The 18,853-nt window shown below is 37.1% G+C and overlaps 3 protein-coding genes across 5 annotated transcripts in view; 2 read left to right on the top strand and 1 right to left on the bottom strand.

Annotated features, from left to right (window-relative positions):
* Positions 1-341: 341 nt before the first annotated feature.
* On the bottom strand, positions 342-3,757 carry pfdn2 (prefoldin subunit 2). The gene is made up of 4 exons (XM_077227494.1): positions 3,621-3,757; positions 3,045-3,133; positions 1,771-1,894; positions 342-1,081 (listed from the first exon to the last, which is right to left on the bottom strand). The coding sequence occupies exons 1-4, from the start codon at positions 3,690-3,692 to the stop codon at positions 890-892; spliced, it is 477 nt and encodes a 158-aa protein (XP_077083609.1). The 5' UTR covers positions 3,693-3,757; the 3' UTR covers positions 342-889.
* Positions 3,731-13,112, top strand: nit1 (nitrilase 1). The gene is made up of 6 exons (XM_077227493.1): positions 3,731-4,540; positions 7,291-7,521; positions 7,607-7,710; positions 9,087-9,223; positions 10,750-10,875; positions 12,585-13,112. Exons 1-6 carry the CDS (start codon positions 4,482-4,484, stop codon positions 12,843-12,845), a joined length of 918 nt encoding a protein of 305 aa, XP_077083608.1. The 5' UTR covers positions 3,731-4,481; the 3' UTR covers positions 12,846-13,112.
* Positions 13,113-14,084: 972 nt separating this feature from the next.
* The window catches only part of clcn3 (chloride channel 3), a 77,829-nt gene continuing 73,060 nt past the window's right edge, over positions 14,085-18,853 (top strand). For all 3 annotated transcript variants that reach the window (XM_077227539.1, XM_077227542.1, XM_077227544.1), the window contains exon 1: positions 14,085-14,237. The gene's annotated coding sequence lies outside the window, so the exon portion shown is untranslated. The remainder of the gene's footprint in view (positions 14,238-18,853) is intronic.

An 18,853-nucleotide genomic window follows, 5' to 3' on the forward strand; every position in this document is an offset into this window, starting at 1 on the left:
ACAAACACATATATTGTACTGATTTTTTTTAGCGTTTAAGTGGACTCAAACTTCTTTTTAATTGTAATATTCCACATTTTATTCGCATTTTTTTTTTTATAAATCCAGTCAATTTTATTAGTTTATTCAATTGCTAACGCTATAAAAAATACATTACTAATGTAATAATACAATCATACTTGAAAATAAAAAAAATGAATATTTGATCATTATAATCTTTTTATTTCACACAAGTTAATAACTGATGGTGAACAGCCACACACACACACCCTTTTTATGTATTTTGCACCAACAAGTGTGTGAGCTTAGTGACGAACAGAACACGCAACACTGTGAAAAGATCTTGCTCAACTGTGCATTTTTAATTCAATAACCAAAACAACCACAAAAACAAAACAAACATAAGGCTTCGTCCTCAGACGTGACATGATAAACGATGGAGTAGATCTGCGGTCGACAGTCACAGATCCACGGTACGAGACAGTCGCTGGTCGTCACACTCAGCAAACACTAGTTATTACTTCAGTCCTAGAGCAGTGAAAGTCTAACCGTTTTTGAGTTTGGTGAATTTATGCAGTCCATTTAATCATGACACATCAATGGATGTTTAGTCTAGTTTTGTTGAATATTTATTTGCCATAAATGGAACTTAAAAGCGAATGCCGGGAAAAGTTTCTACACTCAGTGAAAACAAAGAAATGACACTGAAATGACTTGCTGAAATGAGTGTTTTATGTTCTAATATAATGAATGTACAAAATGTGACTTTCACTCTCTTTCGTGTGTTACGACTGGCATCTGTAAGACTAAATGGAAACATGCCAACTCAGTCTCTCCGCCAATATTAAAGCGCCAACGTTTTCCAAGCGGCATTGAAAGCAGCGACGCCCTACGAGACGAGCACTCCGGCGCCCCCTTTAGACCCTCCTCCTCCTTCGCTGTCTTTGGCTTGACTGGCGTCCGCTTTGCCCTGTTTCTCGTCTTCTCCCACTAATCGGATATTGTAGCGCTCGCGGTATTCCGTCAGCTCCCGTCCTTTAGACTGCATCTGTGTGTTCAGCGTCTCCACGATCTTCGAGATCTGATCGGACAGACAGAAACTGTGAGGACAAGCAGACATTTGTGGGTACGTCTACATTGATCCGGACACATTTGAAAACGCTCTCGGTCCACACTAGCGTTTTCAGGCGTTACAGTGTGGATGAGAAACTTTTGGAAAACGTTAAATTCACCTTATTGCGTATGCGTAAAACCTCACTGAGATGATACAGACGTTATCGCGCAATTCTTCTGACCCGGATCATTGTATTTAGCAAAATATCTTACCATTCACTGATGCGTCCAGGTCGCACTCGATCACCATTATGTGTTCGGTGTAAAACACGACTGCTCTCATGTTTTGCCGCAGGACAGCAAAAGTGAGAACATTTTCTGTCATCTTTGCAAGACTGTGATATGAAGAGTGTGCAAAGTAACGATTTAGCAACTGTACATACAGGCACAACACCGGTATAAACATGAATGTTACTATGGGTCACATATGCGTCACGACTAAACTTACATCACCGTTTTTAAAAACCTACGTTTTCACAGTCCACACTACAACACGAAAACAGCATTTTCAAATTTATGCACTTTGGAGAGCGTTTTAAAAAAGCTTAGTCTTCATTAATTAAAACGCAGTCGGTGTGGACGGAAGGCTAAAACGAGGAGAAAAAGATGCGTTTTCAAATGAAAACGTGTCAGTGTGGACGAGCCGCAGATTCATACCTGTTCTTTATTGTTTTCCAACGCTGGCAGAACTTCTTTGACGGTCCTCTCCACGAGCACACCGCCGACTAAACGAAAGCACTTCCGTGAGGGATCTACTTCCTTTAGTGTGTCAATGACGAGGCTGTGAAGAGGAAGTGATGAGCGTTACAACCACATGTGTCTTACACTGCCTTTAAGTATCAGTGCTTTAAACATGAGGTTTCACATTTTTGGAAAATCATCAGCTATGTATTTTTATGTGCATTTTGAGATATCGCATAAAAAGAACAACAATGGATGGTAATGCCAAGATGCGCATAATTTCTAAAAATGTAGGGATGCACGATATATCGGCCGCTATATGACCATTTATAATGTTATTGTATGCTTGGGACGTAGTGAGACTTGTTTTTATAATCAGAATCTTAGGCTAGTTTTCTGTAATTTAATAGTAATATAACACAATGTAACGTGTTATAAATGTACATGTTTATTAAATGCTAGATTTACATGGTTAATAACTATGGAAACAAGAGCTGTATGAATAATCGATAAAAGATGGCGATCACGATCCAAACACCCATGCGATCTTATTCCTAAACAACAGCGATTCACCTGTGTTTATTAAACATTTAATAATGTAAACACAGCGAACATTAAACAGCTTCACAAACAGTCTTTTCAACCACACAGCATCATTATTTGTGTTATAAATATTCATATCACAGAAGTACATGAAGTATATAAACACAGTCGTCTACGGTAGAGATCAAAATGGAGCAAATCACCTTTTTAAAGTAACTTGACGTTTCGAATAAAGATTGTATCGATTTCACCAGTAGGTGGCGACAAGTGACTGTTAAAAATGTTTGTCATCGAATCAGTCATTCAAGAGATTTGTTCAAATAAATACTGATTCATCCAGTAATATTCATGATTGAGTCATTGAATCATTCACTCAACCTGATTTTTAAAACAATTATTTGTTTGAATTAAACATTTTAAATCGACTGCAGCAATTACCATTTTGTCAGAACCTCTAGTAAACGGCATGTTATTTTGTTTAGTTGTCTGCGATTAGTGATCTCTATTTGAAACAATAAAATCGTGATTCTCAATTTAGCCAGAATCGTGCAGCTCTAATGGAAACGCGTCATTCGAGTAAGTGAAAGGGGTCCAATGTCAATTATGATTAGATGCAATATGGACTTAAAGCCAATGCATAATTCGGGCAGAGCAGAAATCAGTGCATGCAAGACATATTTTTATTAAAAGCGACTTATTAAACGCACCTGTGTTCATTGATCTCCATCTCAAACTCTGCAGCTTTAGAGGCCATACTGCGCTGCTCCTGCCTCATCCTCTGGAAGGTCGCCACCACCTGATTCACACAACACACACATATCAATCATGGATAATATTAATAAGCTAGGACATTGTGAAGCAGTGTGCCTAAATGGCTCGATCACTGTCACTCCAGTAGTTTCTTCTGTCCCACGACAGGAATAGTGACACACGATGCACCTTCCTTAAAGAGCCAGGAGGGCAAGTACTAGTTTCTAATGGGTGGAGACATTCAGCCTAACGTGAACTACACAGATTTGATGGTTCATGAATTTACAGTCTCTTTCATCTCTCGTGCAGCTCATCTGATATTTGCATTGAGTCTCAGTCTGTACCGACCACAATACACAGGACATCCCAAATACACGCGACTAAACCTGAACTCATCCATTACAAATGAGGGGCGTCGGACGATTTCAGGTTTGTTGTTTACAGGAGTTTCTGGTTTTGTCCCGCCGCGTTACTCGCTAGCAGCGAGGATAATATGTTCATGTGTTACTGTAATAAACCCAATTCGCCATTACCTGCTCGGCAGAAGGAGAGGACTGCTTTCCAACGCTTTTACCGCTCGTGCTGTTGCTACTGTTCGCCGCCATGATGAACTGCACCACACGAGTCAGGACCCCTAACGGTCACATGAGCGGCTGCCCGAGAACATTCCTGCCTGAAATGGCTACGAATATAAAATTAAAGGTGTTTAAAAAAACGTACACAAAATACCAACCAGATATTTTTACTCGTTTCTGATACCGGTTTCTTTTGAAGTATAATGTTGTCCTTTCACAAGAGGGGCTAATTTTGGACCTCAATCAAACCTTCAGAAGACGTTTATATGAGAAGAAATACAATCTTTTAAATTTGTAGGTTTCTATTATGTATATATTGGAAATCTCGTTTTAAAATTAATAGATAAATAATAAATAGATATCAATCAGATATCATCTTGCAGCGATCTGATTGGTCCTTCGTGCTGAGAAATGTAATTATCTTATTATTATTATGTAATTATCTTTAATACACCTGAATAATGATACTGAAAAACAAATCATGTTTGTGATACTGATAATTACACGTTAAGTAATTGAAATATGAAAATTACTATTTTGACCCATCGTAACCGTCCAATCAGAAGCAACATCCTGACCGTGAAGCCCACACGACACTTCTGTCCTTCTAATCGTGTATTATTTTTGGATTAAGACACGCAGTTTACCCAAACATAAGTATAATATATTGCAAATGACAGGGTTGTTCTTTAATTCACATTAGGTCGTGCGGTGTTAATATGTCAGCTGTACAGTTAGTCATTGGCTGGGCAGTGGATGAAACGGGCTTAAAGTGCAAGCTGTGATCAACAGAGAGCCAGTGAGTTTCACACGCTGCCGATGCGACTGTGTTCAGCTTCTCTTGCGGCTGCTCGCTTGACTGTGCGAGGGCAGGTCAGGTGAGTGTTTCAACATGCTGTTTTGTGTCACATCTCTTCTCAATGTCTTGCATTTAAAGTCACATCCACTTTATTGTTCTTTAAATGTGCATGACGTTTTGATGTTACTGTTGTATCTTTGGGAGGATACAACAGCTCATGCAGGCAAGGATCTCTCTCTCTCTCTCTCTCTCACACACACACACACACACACACACACACACACACACACACACACACACACACACACACACACACACACACACACACACACACACACAAACTTCGTGTAACTGCTCTGTTTACTTACTTAAGCATCACAGACGTAACACCAGAACATTTCCGGAAACCCACGTAACATTGTGCATTATGGGAAATGTAGTTAACTAAACAGCCTTGACCAAATACACAACAGTTACATAGATATGTTTTTGTATCATTTGTTGTAATCGCAAAAAAAATGGACCGCAGTAATGTTAGTTTCCACATGAAGGCGCAATTGGATATTGAGTCTAACGATTATTGGCAATAATGTATTTGGTAAAGGGTTAGTTCACCCAAAAATTAAAATTCTGTCATTATTTACTGACCATCATGCTGTTCCAAACCCGTGAGACTTTCGTTCATCTTCGGGACACAAATTAAGATCTTTTTGATGAAATCTGAGAGCTTTCCGTCCCTGCATTGACTCTACGCAACTGATACTTTGAGATCGTAAAACTAATACATATAAATTGAGTGGTTAAGTCCAAATTATCTGAAGAGACACGATCACTTTATATGATGAAGAGATTGAATTTAGGCTTTTATTCATAAACCTTCATCAACTCACACATCAGTTGTGGTAACCCGGAAGCTCAAGCATGAACCAATGAGATTAATTCTCATTACGCATCACGTTTGAACTTCACAAAGAACCAATGAGGTTCATTCTCGTGTTACGCATCACGTTTGAGCTTCAGCATGAACCAATGAGGTTCATTCTCGTGTTACGCATCACGTTTGAGCTTCAGCAAGAACCAATGAAGTTCATTCTCGTGTTACGCATCACGTTTGAGGTTCAGCAAGAACCAATGAGATTCATTCTCGTGTTACGCATCACGTTTGAGCTTCAGCAAGAACCAATGAGGTTCATTCACGTGTTACGCATCACGTTTGAACTTCAGCAAGAACCAATGAAGTTCATTCTCGTGTTACGCATCACGTTTGAGGTTCAGCAAGAACCAATGAGGTTCATTCTCGTGTTACGCATCATGTTTGAGCTTCAGCAAGAACCAATGAGGTTCATTCTCGTGTTACGCATCACGTTTGAGCTTCAGCAAGAACCAATGAAGTTCATTCTCGTGTTACGCATCACGTTTGAGGTTCAGCAAGAACCAATGAGGTTCATTCTCGTGTTACGCATCACGTTTGAGCTTCAGCAAGAACCAATGAGGTTCATTCTCGTGTTACGCATCACGTTTGAGCTTCAGCAAGAACCAATGAGGTTCATTCTCGTGTTACGCATCACGTTTGAGCTTCAGCAAGAACCAATGAGGTTCATTCTCGTGTTACGCATCACGTTTGAGCTTCAGCAAGAACCAATGAGGTTCATTCTCGTGTTAAGCAGCACGTTTGAGCTTCACAAAGAACCAATAAGGTTCATTCTCATGTTACGCATCACGTTTGAGCTTCAGCAAGAACCAATGAGGTTCATTCTCGTGTTACGCATCACGTTTGAACTTCAGCAAGAACCAATGAGGTTCATTCTCGTGTTACGCGTCACGTTTGAGCTTCAGCAAGAACCAATGAGGTTCATTCTCGTGTTACGCAGCACGTTTAAGCTTCAGCAAGAACCAATGAGGTTCATTCTCGTGTTACGCATCACGTTTGAGCTTCAGCAAGAACCAGTGAGGTTCATTCTCGTGTTACGCATCACGTTTGAGTTTCAGCGAGAACCAATGAGGTTCATTCTCGTGATACGCAGCACGTTTGAGCTTCACAAAGAACCAATAAGGTTCATTCTCATGTTACGCATCACGTTTGAGCTTCAGCAAGAACCAATGAGGTTCATTCTCGTGTTACGCATCACGTTTGAACTTCAGCAAGAACCAATGAGGTTCATTCTCGTGTTACGCGTCACGTTTGAGCTTCAGCAAGAACCAATGAGGTTCATTCTCGTGTTACGCAGCACGTTTAAGCTTCAGCAAGAACCAATGAGGTTCATTCTCGTGTTACGCATCACGTTTGAGCTTCAGCAAGAACCAGTGAGGTTCATTCTCGTGTTACGCATCACGTTTGAGCTTCAGCAAGAACCAGTGAGGTTCATTCTCGTGTTACGCATCACGTTTGAGCTTCAGCAAGAACCAATGAGGTTCATTCTCGTGTTACGCATCACGTTTGAGCTTCAACGAGAACCAATGAGGTTCATTCTCGTGTTACGCATCACGTTTGAGCTTCACAAAGAACCAATGAGGTTCATTCTCATTACGCATCACGTTTGAGGTTCAGCAAGAAACAATGAGGTTCATTCTCGTGTTACGCAGCACGTTTGAGCTTCACAAAGAACCAATGAGGTTCATTCTCGTGTTACGCATCACGTTTGAGTTTCACAAAGAACCAATGAGGTTCATTCTCGTGTTACGCAGCACGTTTGAGCTTCACAAAGAACCAATGAGGTTCATTCTCGTGTTACGCATCACGTTTGAGCTTCACAAAGAACCAATGAGGTTCATTCTCATAACGCAGCACATTTTAATGATATTAAACGTATTAAATTATTGTTTTGTCAGGATGTCGTCATCACTTCCTGTGGCAGCAGTTTGTCAGATGACTGCCACCCCTGACAAAGAGGCCAACTTCAGTGCTTGCACGCGATTGGTTGAGCAGGCCAAACAGGGCGGGGCTAGTATGGTGTTCCTGCCGGAGGGCTTCGACTACATCGGCTCGAGCCGCGAGGAGACGCTGGCGCTCTCAGAGAGTCTGGACGGTGACATCATAACCCGCTACACACACCTGGCCAGGTTAGTTAAAGGCCCACTAACTAACAAATGACTAACAAATATGATCCAGAAGTCGTTGTTGATGAGATGCTTGTCTGTGGTTAAGGAAGCTGGACTTGTGGCTGTCTCTGGGTGGATTTCATGAGAGAGGACATGACTGGAAAACAGACCGCCGCATTTATAACAGCCACGTTATCATTAACGGAAAAGGTACTTCGTCTTACAATGTGGTACTTTGGGTGAATCCAACGACAGTGTGTCCTAGTTAATATATTTGTCCCCAAAAATGGAAAATTAAGCCTATTTTACGGTCATTACAATCTTTGCACTCTGACTTTTTTTTTTGTAAATCTCAGATTATTAATGATTCGTTACTGTAATACATATTTTTTAATATTAATAATTATTATATTTATTAATTATTAAACAATAAGAAACTAACATATTTAATATTTTAGTGTTTATAAAAGAACTGTTATACATTGATTCTTATACATTAAAAGTAGAGAATACTACAATAATGTTTAAAAACAAAACATTACTGATATGATATTTGAATACTAGTTCAAATATAATAGTATTAATTTTTTTTTTGAGCATCAGTGCCTGTTTTCATGTTTTCAACAAAATGCAATAATTTAGGTTTTTAAGAATAGTTAATTTACAGGAAAAGATTAATTACTCTGGTACATAAAGGTATTATATTTGTTATTTTGCTAAATACTGGAATATATACTGTTGTTGAGTTCTTTTAATAATTTTTGAATAATTATCTTTAAATACAAAAATGTACTACCATTTATATTTAAATGATAATTTAAATATATTTTATTAATTTTCTGATTCACAGTAATGATTTTTTTATTCATTTAATTATTTTTTTATTTCCACTTCATCATTAGTGGTTGTTTTCATGGCAAGATCAAATTATTTAAAAACAAAATATAGGTGTGTAAATATGGTTAATTGTCTTGAAAAAAATGTCAATACAAAATAATATTGAGCGGCCCTAATATAGGCTTAATTTTCATTATAATAAATGTAATTTTTTGTGCAATAACTTAAACGTGCAGTGTGTAATGTTTAGCGACATCTAGTGGTGAGGTTGTGAATTGCAACCAGCAGAAGTTACGGTGGCCGACAGGAAAAGTTATTTTTTATTTTTTTTACAAAAGATAAATTAAGAAATTATGTTTACCTATTATTCAGTAAAACAATGTTATTGTGAATATTATTGTTACTTGGTCATCATTGTGTCAGTGTTTTATTCGCTGACTTTAGCTAGCTTCTTTGCTCGAAGAACAACATAGTGATGTTAAGTAAGGTCTTTATACACCACGGAAAACATAGTTATGTATATGATATTGCATTTCTGTCAACTGATCCTCCTAAATATTACACAATGCACCTTGAAGTGGTAGTATAAATCTGAATTGGCCAAGTATGCAAAGCATAAAATGAATTTATCACCATTATAAGGCATCCCACACGTGTATATGTAATGTATTTTAATAGTTACAGATATATGAAATGACACTATGTAGAAGCTTGTATAATAAGATCTGTGTGTGTTTTCCTGCGCTCAGGTGAGATCGTGTCGGTCTACAGGAAGGCTCATTTGTTTGACGTTGAGTTGACCAGTAAAGGTGTGTCTCTTAAAGAGAGCGCTTTCACAGTGGCGGGACCTCGACTGCTCCCACCGGTCCAGACGCCCATCGGGAAGGTACAACTGCAGGAACAGCTCACAGGCTTGAGTCTCATGCTCATTAGATTCGTTTACATGCAACCAAATAATACGTTAGTAGGGGTGTAACGATACCCTCATGTCATGATTCGATACATATCACGATACTGAACTCACGATAAGATATTATTGCGATACTCCAAGACGCATGGGAAAAGGGTAACAAAAATATTTACTGTTGATTAAAATGCTAAATGTGGTAAATCCCAGACAGCAACATAGTGTTGGCCCAGATCCGGCCCACATCCGGGCTGTGTGGATACCAGATGTGTGCCGGATCTGGGCCAACACTATGTTGCTGTCTGGGATACATTGGATGTGTAAATGAATAGGAGTTGGTGCTGGTAACCCAATGCAGAAGTGTAACGATACCCTCATTTCATGATTCGATACATATCACGATGCTGAACTCACGATAAGATATTATTGCGATACTTCAAGACGCATGGGAAAAGGGTAACAAAAATATTTACTGTTGATTAAAATGCTAAATTTGGTAAATACATTGGATGTGTAAATGAATAGGCTTGGTGCTGGTAACCCAACGCACCGGACAATAGTGACACCAGAATAAAAATATTCATGATTCTGAACCTGAAAACAGATTTATTTTAGATAAATATGCTTGCGCTCTCATTGACTAGATATATTTAAAATAATGTGTTTTTACTGATAACATCAGACATTCGGCATTATCAGGACCTACAAATATTCCCATATTGCATTATAATACATTATATTTAACATTATATATATAGTAGTGTAATGTAGTACTGACACTGAAAACTCTGAAAACGTGAATGTTTTCTCAGACAGTAATTTTCATTTTGGGTCGAACTATACACAAAACATATTGTTGCATTTTTGTATTGCGGGTTGACGGGTTGACGGCTCAATCGGACTGAAAAGCGTTAATCGATCTGACTGAGCTCGATCACAATGAAATTTCAATTGGATTGAAAGGGGCGTTTTATTCCTTTTCTAATCCGATCGAGAGAACATGTAAAAACATGAACGGATTGAAAACCGAAACTGAAAGCACTGTGCATGAGCACTGGCGTAGAAATAGCGTAATGATGCCCTGAACGAGCTGTTCTTCCTGTTGAATAAAGTGTCATATAAATGAGTGTCCCGCCGTTATTCTATAATTCTCCTTTCCCTCACTCAGCGTCTGTGAAGTGGAGCAGGACAACGTCCCACCGGTGCTTGTTTCGGATCATCCACAGACGACTGGTTTTGGGCATTTTTACAGTGTTATAAATATAGGCAGCACGACACAATGGTTCATGTGCTCATTTACTCCAAATTGCGACCAGAAATGGATAAATATTAAAGTCTGCTGTTTAAAACAAATAAAGAACCAATGTAGGAGAATGGTTATTATGCACAAACAGCAGGAAACAAAAAAAAATCCAATTTGAAGCTTGTGACATATAAACACGCACATCAACCCGATCATGTGTTTAGCGTTCATGTAAACAATACGTTGTGCTGATATTCGGCAGGTTGGTCTGGGCGTCTGCTACGACCTGCGTTTCCCTGAACTGTCGTCAGCGCTGCAGAGACGCGGAGCCGAGATCCTGACGTTCCCATCAGCCTTCACTGTGGCCACCGGAGCCGCGCACTGGGAGGTGTTCAGTCTGACGTTACAGCTGTTTAATTCGAAAATATTGACTTCTCGAATTTAATTGCATCTCATTTTGATATCATTTCTTAAAGGTGCAGTGTGTGATTTTTAGCGGCATCTAGTGGTGAGGTTGCGAATTGCAACCAACAGAAGTTACGGTGGTCGACAGGAAATTATGTCATCGTCTGAGACAGCAGAGAGGAGCCAGTTCAGCAGTGAGGTTTCTTTACAAAGATCAATTAAGAAATTAGCTAGGTTTACTTAATTATTCAGTTAAACGATATGTTATTGCAAATATTATTGTTACTTTTTCATCATTGTGTCAGTGTTTTATTCGCTGACTTTAGCTTGCTTCTTTGCACGAAGAGCAACATAGTGACGAAACGCGTTTCTCCGTTAAGGGCTTCTGTAGAAACATGTTGGTGCATTTCAATGGTCTGTGTAGACATTAATGTTTCATTCTGTTAATAAAAACATAACGGTTCATAAGGTCTTTATACACCACTGAAAACATAGTTATGTGTATGATATTGCATTTCTTTCAACAGATCCTCCTAAATATTACACAATGCACCTTTAAATCCTTGTAATCAGTTTTCAGTTGATGCATGATCAAAACTTAAAGGGGTGGTTGATAAAGATTTCACTTTTCTAACTTTAGTTTAGTTTAAGGACTACGCAAGCTCCCTCCTGGGTTTGTGACATCACTAACCCTAAAATTTACATAAATCCCGCCTCTGGGAACACACAACAAAGGGGGCGAGTCCATGAGAGAGGAAGTGTTGTTGTTGTACAGCACATTTGTGAGTCTGCTCAAGCTGTCACATCCGTCTTTTCACATTTATTGCAATACATACTGTAACACAAATGCATTTATGCATATGGCAGATGCTTTTATCCAAAGTGACTTACACTGCATTTCAAGGTACACATTTACATTCTTAACAGTTCTTGCTTTCCCTGGGAATCGAACCCATTACCTTGGCGTTGCAAGCCCCAAAACTCTACTCTTTGAGCTACAGGAAAGCAATATGCATTTACATTTACATATTTAGCTGACGCTTTTATCCAAAGCGACTTACAATTGCTATATATGTCAGAGGTCGCACGCCTCTGGAGCAACTAGGGGTTAAGTGTCTTGCTCAGGGACACATTGGTCTCTCACAGTGGATTCGAACCCAGGTCTCTCACACCAAAGGCATGTGTCTTATCCACTGCGCCATCACCACCCATATGTAATGGCATGTCACTCTGTAGGCATCTTACAACAGTTCCAACACAAGCGATTTATAGATTATCATGACAGAATATGCTAATCAAAGACTTGAAGATAGTTAACATACACACACACAGCTTCACTCACACGCACACACAAACACACACACACTCTTGAAGCTCCGCCCTCACACACACACACACACACACACCTGCTCTTGAAGCTCCGCCCTCTGTCGGGAGCAGCAGCTCATTTGCATTTAAAGGGACACACACAAAGTTTTTGCTCACCCTCAAAAAGGGACAATTTTAACATGCTTTAAAAAATGAATACCACCCCTTTAACCAAACATTACTCGTAGCGCCTGATCTTATATAAATATATATATATATATATATATATATAAAATTAAGATCAGAATTGCAAGCTTGTGAATCAAAGTGTATTCTCCTAGTGCAGTTGTCGTCAGTAGATGCACTAACCCGCTGTTCTCTCAGGTGCTTCTGCGGGCGAGGGCGATCGAGACGCAGTGTTTCGTGTTGGCGGCGGCTCAGGTCGGATCTCATCACTCGCGGCGGGCGTCTTACGGACACGCTCTCGCGGTGGACCCGTGGGGGGGGGTGATCGGGGACTGCGGGGGGGCAGATGTGGGCGTAACGCTGGCTCAGATCGACCTGCAGACGCTACGGGACATCAGGAGGGACATGCCAGTGCAGCAGCACCGCAGAGAGAAGGACTTTTACTGCAGCTTGGACTGAAACACACATATTTATGAATAATACACACCGATGCATAGTGATGATAATTCATGACTTATTAATGAATTGGACCCAGGTTGGATTAATGATTGACTGGGAAATTTCTCCTCAATCTCGAGTAGATCAGTTTTATTGTCATTAGTGAAAGACCGTGTAAAAGTCTCCATGAACTGATCATGACATATGGGCTAGAATTAGGCCTAATGTCTTTCTCTTTGAGAGATATATGAGAGCAAGCATTTAATAAAGAGAAATTTATGTACATCATGCCTTTTTTTGTGTGTCTTTGGTGAATCATAGCAGTACTTTATTTTAAAACAAGCCTGTTCGGCTTCTAATATAGATTTATATGGTCATATTAATTGAAATTGAAATCCTGATGTTGAAACTTCAGCTGCCCTAAGCTTTTTAATGCTTTTTAAAAAAATTATACTATAATATTTTTATAATTTTATAATAAATTGTTTGTTTTTATATATGTATGTATCTTTATTTCAAATTATTATTCTTATTAACTACCCTCTTTTTGTCCCGTTGTTTGTTTCATTTTGATTAGGTAATTATATTTTGTATTAAATTAATTTTTGTCTTATTTTATGATATAGTACTATCATCAAATTAATTAAACTTTACGTTATACTTTATTTTATTTGATCATTATTCTTATTACTTGCTCATTTGCTTTTCACTGCCGTTAATTTGATTTTATTATAATTTATTTACTTGCTTTAATTTAGCATTATTGTAATTTACTTAATGTTTTTCATAATTATTCTATATTATGAATCCAGCAGGTTACATGTACAATCATTATATTAATTTTTAAAGTAATTATTACATATTTGTATTACTTTTTACTTTATCAACTTCCCTTTTTATTGCTCTATTGTTTTCATTCGTCTTATTATGTAATTATGTTATTTTATAATAAATTAGTAATTTATATATTGTAATACCACAATATAGATTATTATCAATAGTTATATTATACTACTATTTTGTTCTTATTTTTGAAGAATTTCAAAATAATAATTCTTATTAAAACCCGTATGCTTTTCATTGCCATTCGTTGTTTTTATTAATTTATTAATTATATGTAATTTATATATATTTTGAGTTAGATTATTATGGTTTTTTAAAAAACATTATACATTATGAATCTAGTAAGTTGAATGTAAAATCAGATTATTGATTCTTCTCTTTGATGATGGAGGCGGCGGAGGGGAAACCGGAAGTGATTGTGAACACGTCAGTGACACAGGAATGGGCCAAAACAAGCATCACCAGAGCAGGATGACTGCGAGTTCCTGAGAGGAAACATGTCGTTGTGTGTGTTATTTGTGCGGGTGGGATGATTCGTGTGTTCAGAGGTCGTTTCGAGGCATTGCAGAGGTAAGAGCGTCACATCTGTGCGATCACAGCAGCGCGAGACTGTCACTCGTCACCACACGATCACAATTCACTTCAAACTCTCCATTCTCCAGCAGCTGTCAGTTATTTTGATCTGTATTTTCATGCAAACGGGTTCATATGTGCTGTTTTATAAATATACCCATGCATGTGTATTTTAATGATTGTGTGAACTGGGTTCACACTGTTATTTTCATCCAGTCCTTGAATAGAACAAGTTAGAGATGCGCGTGAGATGTCCTGTCAGCCCGCTACTTTATTAAATGCTGTGGGTTTTATTTGAGCTTTTGTAGATTGATGCATCTGTTTAAACGACATCTCATAAGATGGAGCTGCACACACATATTCAGGCTGTACGTGCTTCCCAGAAACATGTGTTAGTTTCTGTTCGAACTGTGCTCGTGTTCAAGTGACACTGTTTGCTGAGACTGATCATTAACATGCTTGTCACTGATGATGTTGAGGCCCTGTTGCCTTCAGTATAGAGTCACAGAGATGAGAATGTTTCTCAAAAACACAGAATCAAGCTTTTGGCGTTGTGCACAGAAATAAATTGTTTTGGCTTTGTACACTGCCAACATCACATGCATTCATGAGTTTGTTATTTAGAGGAAAAGTTCACTCAGAAAAGGAAATTCTGCATGTCTTTCCAAAAATGTATGACTTTCTGTGGAAGCTGCTTTCCGCCACAGAATACATTTTAGCTCACAATTCTGACTTTTTGAAATAAACTCACAATTGCAAGTTATAAAGACAGAACTGTGTGATATAAACTTGTAATTGTGAGTTATAAAGTCATAATTGAGATATAAACTTGGAAAAGACGCAGTTATGACACCAAACTTTTTGTTACCAGTGAAAATTCACAATTTTTGAGAATTGTGTTATAAAGTCAGAATTGAAATATATAAACTTGTAATTGCGAGTTATATAGTCAGAATTGCTGGATATAAACTCGAAATTGTGAGTTGTAAAGTCGGATTTGCTTGTCTTCCTCGGAAGTTCGTATTTACGAGTTGAAAAGTCGTGTTTTACGTCGTCAGGCGCGTTCAAGTCACTTTCGTCGTAGCAATACCTGCTCTTAACTAACTACACAAGGGTTTTAAACGTCTAGAAAGTGAAGAACAAAAAATGTGCATCAGGTGTGTTTTACTTTTTAACATGTTTTAATTTATGAAGCCACTGTAAACTATCGTTAAATATTATATTGCGATAAACTCACAATTCTGACTTTATTACTCCCTATTGCGAGTTTATGTCAAAAAGTCAGAATTGTGAGAAATAAGTCGATAATTACCTTTTTTTTATTTTTTATTCAGTGGATGACATTTCTCAACTCGTAAATACGAACTTCCCAGGAAGACTTGAATGCACTATTATTGCGAGTTTATATAACGCAATTCTGACTTTTATAAATAAAAAAAGTCAGAATCGTGAGAGTCGCAATTATCTTTTAAATGGTTTTATTCGGTGGCGGAAACAAACTTACATTCTTTCTTTTGTGGAAAACAAAAATGAATTGTCCATACAATTATATGTTTACAATTGTATAGTTAAATAATCTTTCTTTGTATGATAATTTATGGTTTTAAATTAATTCCATGCAATTACAATAAATGAGCATTGAAGCTGTCATACTTCAAAAGGATGCCAAAACACCATAAAACTATTATAGTAGTTCATATGAATTATGCATATTCTAAAGAGGTTTTCAAAATTAATGTAGAGAAAAACTGTACATTAAAAAGATATAAAAAAATAAAATAAAAATTATATTACAATAAAATAAATAAATACAAATTAAATGGATAAACAAAAATGACAATAAGAAATACAACAATTTGTAAATAAATAAATAAACAAATGATACATCTAACAGTATTCAGTGCTATAATGAGTAGAAAAATGTAATAATTACATTTAAAAAACTGAACATTTTGCAAATAACATGTAGACACATATTTTTGCCACATCTGCCAAATGGCCATAAATGTTTTACCTGCCATGAAATAGATTTTTTGTTGTTGCAAAAAGACACCAAAATTTTAGATACCAGTGCGAAATTCACAATTTTTAGATGCAGAAATTTAATAAAGTAATCAAGTGTAAAACAGATACATAGTCTTCACTATATAAATTAAACATACTTATTAAAGTCAATTTGTTTCATTCGAGAGCATACCCAGTGCATTATGGGTGTTACAGTTTTCCTACCTATTTGGCAAAAAGAAAGACAATAGCTTTTTTTCTCTGTTTTCTCTAGTCGGGTAGCACTGATTTAAAAAAAAATCACCTTTCTACTGCAAAGGCAGCCAAGTTATAATAGAAATCTCATCTTGCCAGTGCTGACGTGCCACATTGACCTTTTTGTCTTTATTCGTTGACATTAAGAGGCCAAAAGTGTTGAATAGAAAGCCTGTGCACATTATTTCAGCCATTTAATGTATTATGCCATGCTTTTCCGGTGTGATAATCTGTTCTTCCTTCTAAAAACAAGATTTCTGATGTCAGCAGTAAACACGAGCGTATTCCTCTTTCGTTTCCTCTTAAAAATAAAGGTTCCATAAGGCTTTTGTTTCATAAAGCTATAGAACCATTTTTGTTTCCTTTCAGTAAAAGGTTCTAATTAGAACCACTTTTTCTTAAACATTCTAAAAATCTAAAGAACCTTTCTCCATTATAAAGAACCTTTTGCAGAATAAAAAGATTCTGCATGGAACCATTGATGAAAATAAAGAACCGTTGTTTTTAAGAGTGTATGCGGCATGTGCCGATAACAAACCCATTTCTAAGTAGTGTTGACTGATCTCAGCACACGCTTTGCAGTTAAATCAGATAATATACGCTACAAACTCAGTGTTTATATTGCATTTTTAGATCATTGTAGAAGATATAATGTCCAGACGACACAGTATTACAGGATGTTTTTCTGCTGTATATCTGTCATCTTTACTAGCTGGTCAAATGGATCTAAAAACGCTGATTCATCTCCAAGCAACAGTCACCTAGGCGATCTTTCCATGACAACAGAGAGAGAGAGAGAGAGAGAGAGAGAGAGAGAGAGAGAGTGAGAGTGAGAGTGAGAGTGAGAGAGAGAGAGAGAGAGAGAGAGAGAGAGAGAGAGAGAGAGAGATGATGAAAGTTGTGTAAGAGTGTTTGTTTTATGAAACGCAGCAGTGTAATTCAGAGCACAGTTACATTTTATTCAGGACGTAATCATTTAATCCGCAACGGGTCACTGATAAACACAGGGAACAGTGGAGCCAAACTGTCCCTGAAACAGCTTGTGTAACTTCTCATAAACAACGGTTAGTATAGAGTAGGGCTGCAACTAACGATTATTTTGATAATCGATTAATCGGACGATTATTTTTTCGATTAATCGGATAAAAGTTTTTAGAGAATTTAATTAGATTGTTTGTATATTATAATTAAATAAAACCCTAAATCAGGGTATTTATGTGTAAAAGTGTACTTTAAAAAGTGCAAAAGCCACACATTGAGTTTTACTAATATAATCTTTATTTTTTACATTTTAAACCTTCATATATTGATAAATTAAATATAGAATGACTGAAAACAAGCATGTGAACGTAGTAGAGCCGCAGTAGATTGTGTTTGAAAAACAATTAAAACTTTATAGTAGACAAATGCTATAAAAAGAGAACGGAATGGAAGTACGCAGCAAGCTAACAGGCTTGTTTAAAAGGACCGGGAAAATGATGCATTAGTGCACAAGCATTCGCTGAAAACCACTGACTACAGTGACTAAAAAACGACTCGGTTACTAACGTAACCTCTTTACTGCTGCTGTTATTAACTGCCTTTATATTTAGTGCTTCACTTTGTAAACACCGTTTTAATTTCTTTGGTAGCGCTATTTTAATCCATAACTTATGTTGCGAGCGAACTGATTGCGCAACCTGATGCTCGAGACACAATAGATCTAGTGTGACTGTCCCGAAGTTAGTAAACAAAGCTGTTTACACAGTAGCATTGTTTTCTATGGAGGTAGTTTTGTTTCTTTATTATTCAATCAAAAAATTGCTGGCAAAAAGCTTGGTGGCGAGTGGCGAACATGACTTCTTTGTCAGAAAGATGTCGTTGGTGTAGACACTTGTCAATCAAACATGTCTGACCAATAGAGAAGCACCCGCCCACTGCGGAACGTTTGTGTCAAAATGATTCAATCAAAAAAATTTGAACTTCAAAACTTTTTGTACTTCAAAAAAAAAAGTGATTCAAACGAAAAAAAGTGAACTTCAAAACTTTTTTCACAAAAAAAAAAAGATTCAATCAAAACAATTTGAACTTCAAATTTTTTTCACTTCAAAAAACAAAACAAAAAACAACGAAAAAACACATTCTCTTCAATACTTTTTTTATTCAAGGGGTAATTTTTTTTTGCATTTGAACAGTTTTTTCTTTGATTGAAAATATTTTTTTTGATTGAAACAACTTTTTTGGAATTGAATGATTAAGACACAAATGTCCTACCCATGTATGGCCCAAACACAAAAAAGATTACTTCAATCAAAGAGAACATTTTCAATAATAAAAAAAGTGTTCAAATGCAATTTTTGGAGTCTCAAATATTT

This window comes from Siphateles boraxobius, unplaced genomic scaffold (genome assembly GCF_051911475.1).
Source record: "Siphateles boraxobius isolate OS27281-9 unplaced genomic scaffold, OSU_SipBor_1 130, whole genome shotgun sequence".
Taxonomy (NCBI): domain Eukaryota; kingdom Metazoa; phylum Chordata; class Actinopteri; order Cypriniformes; family Leuciscidae; genus Siphateles; species Siphateles boraxobius.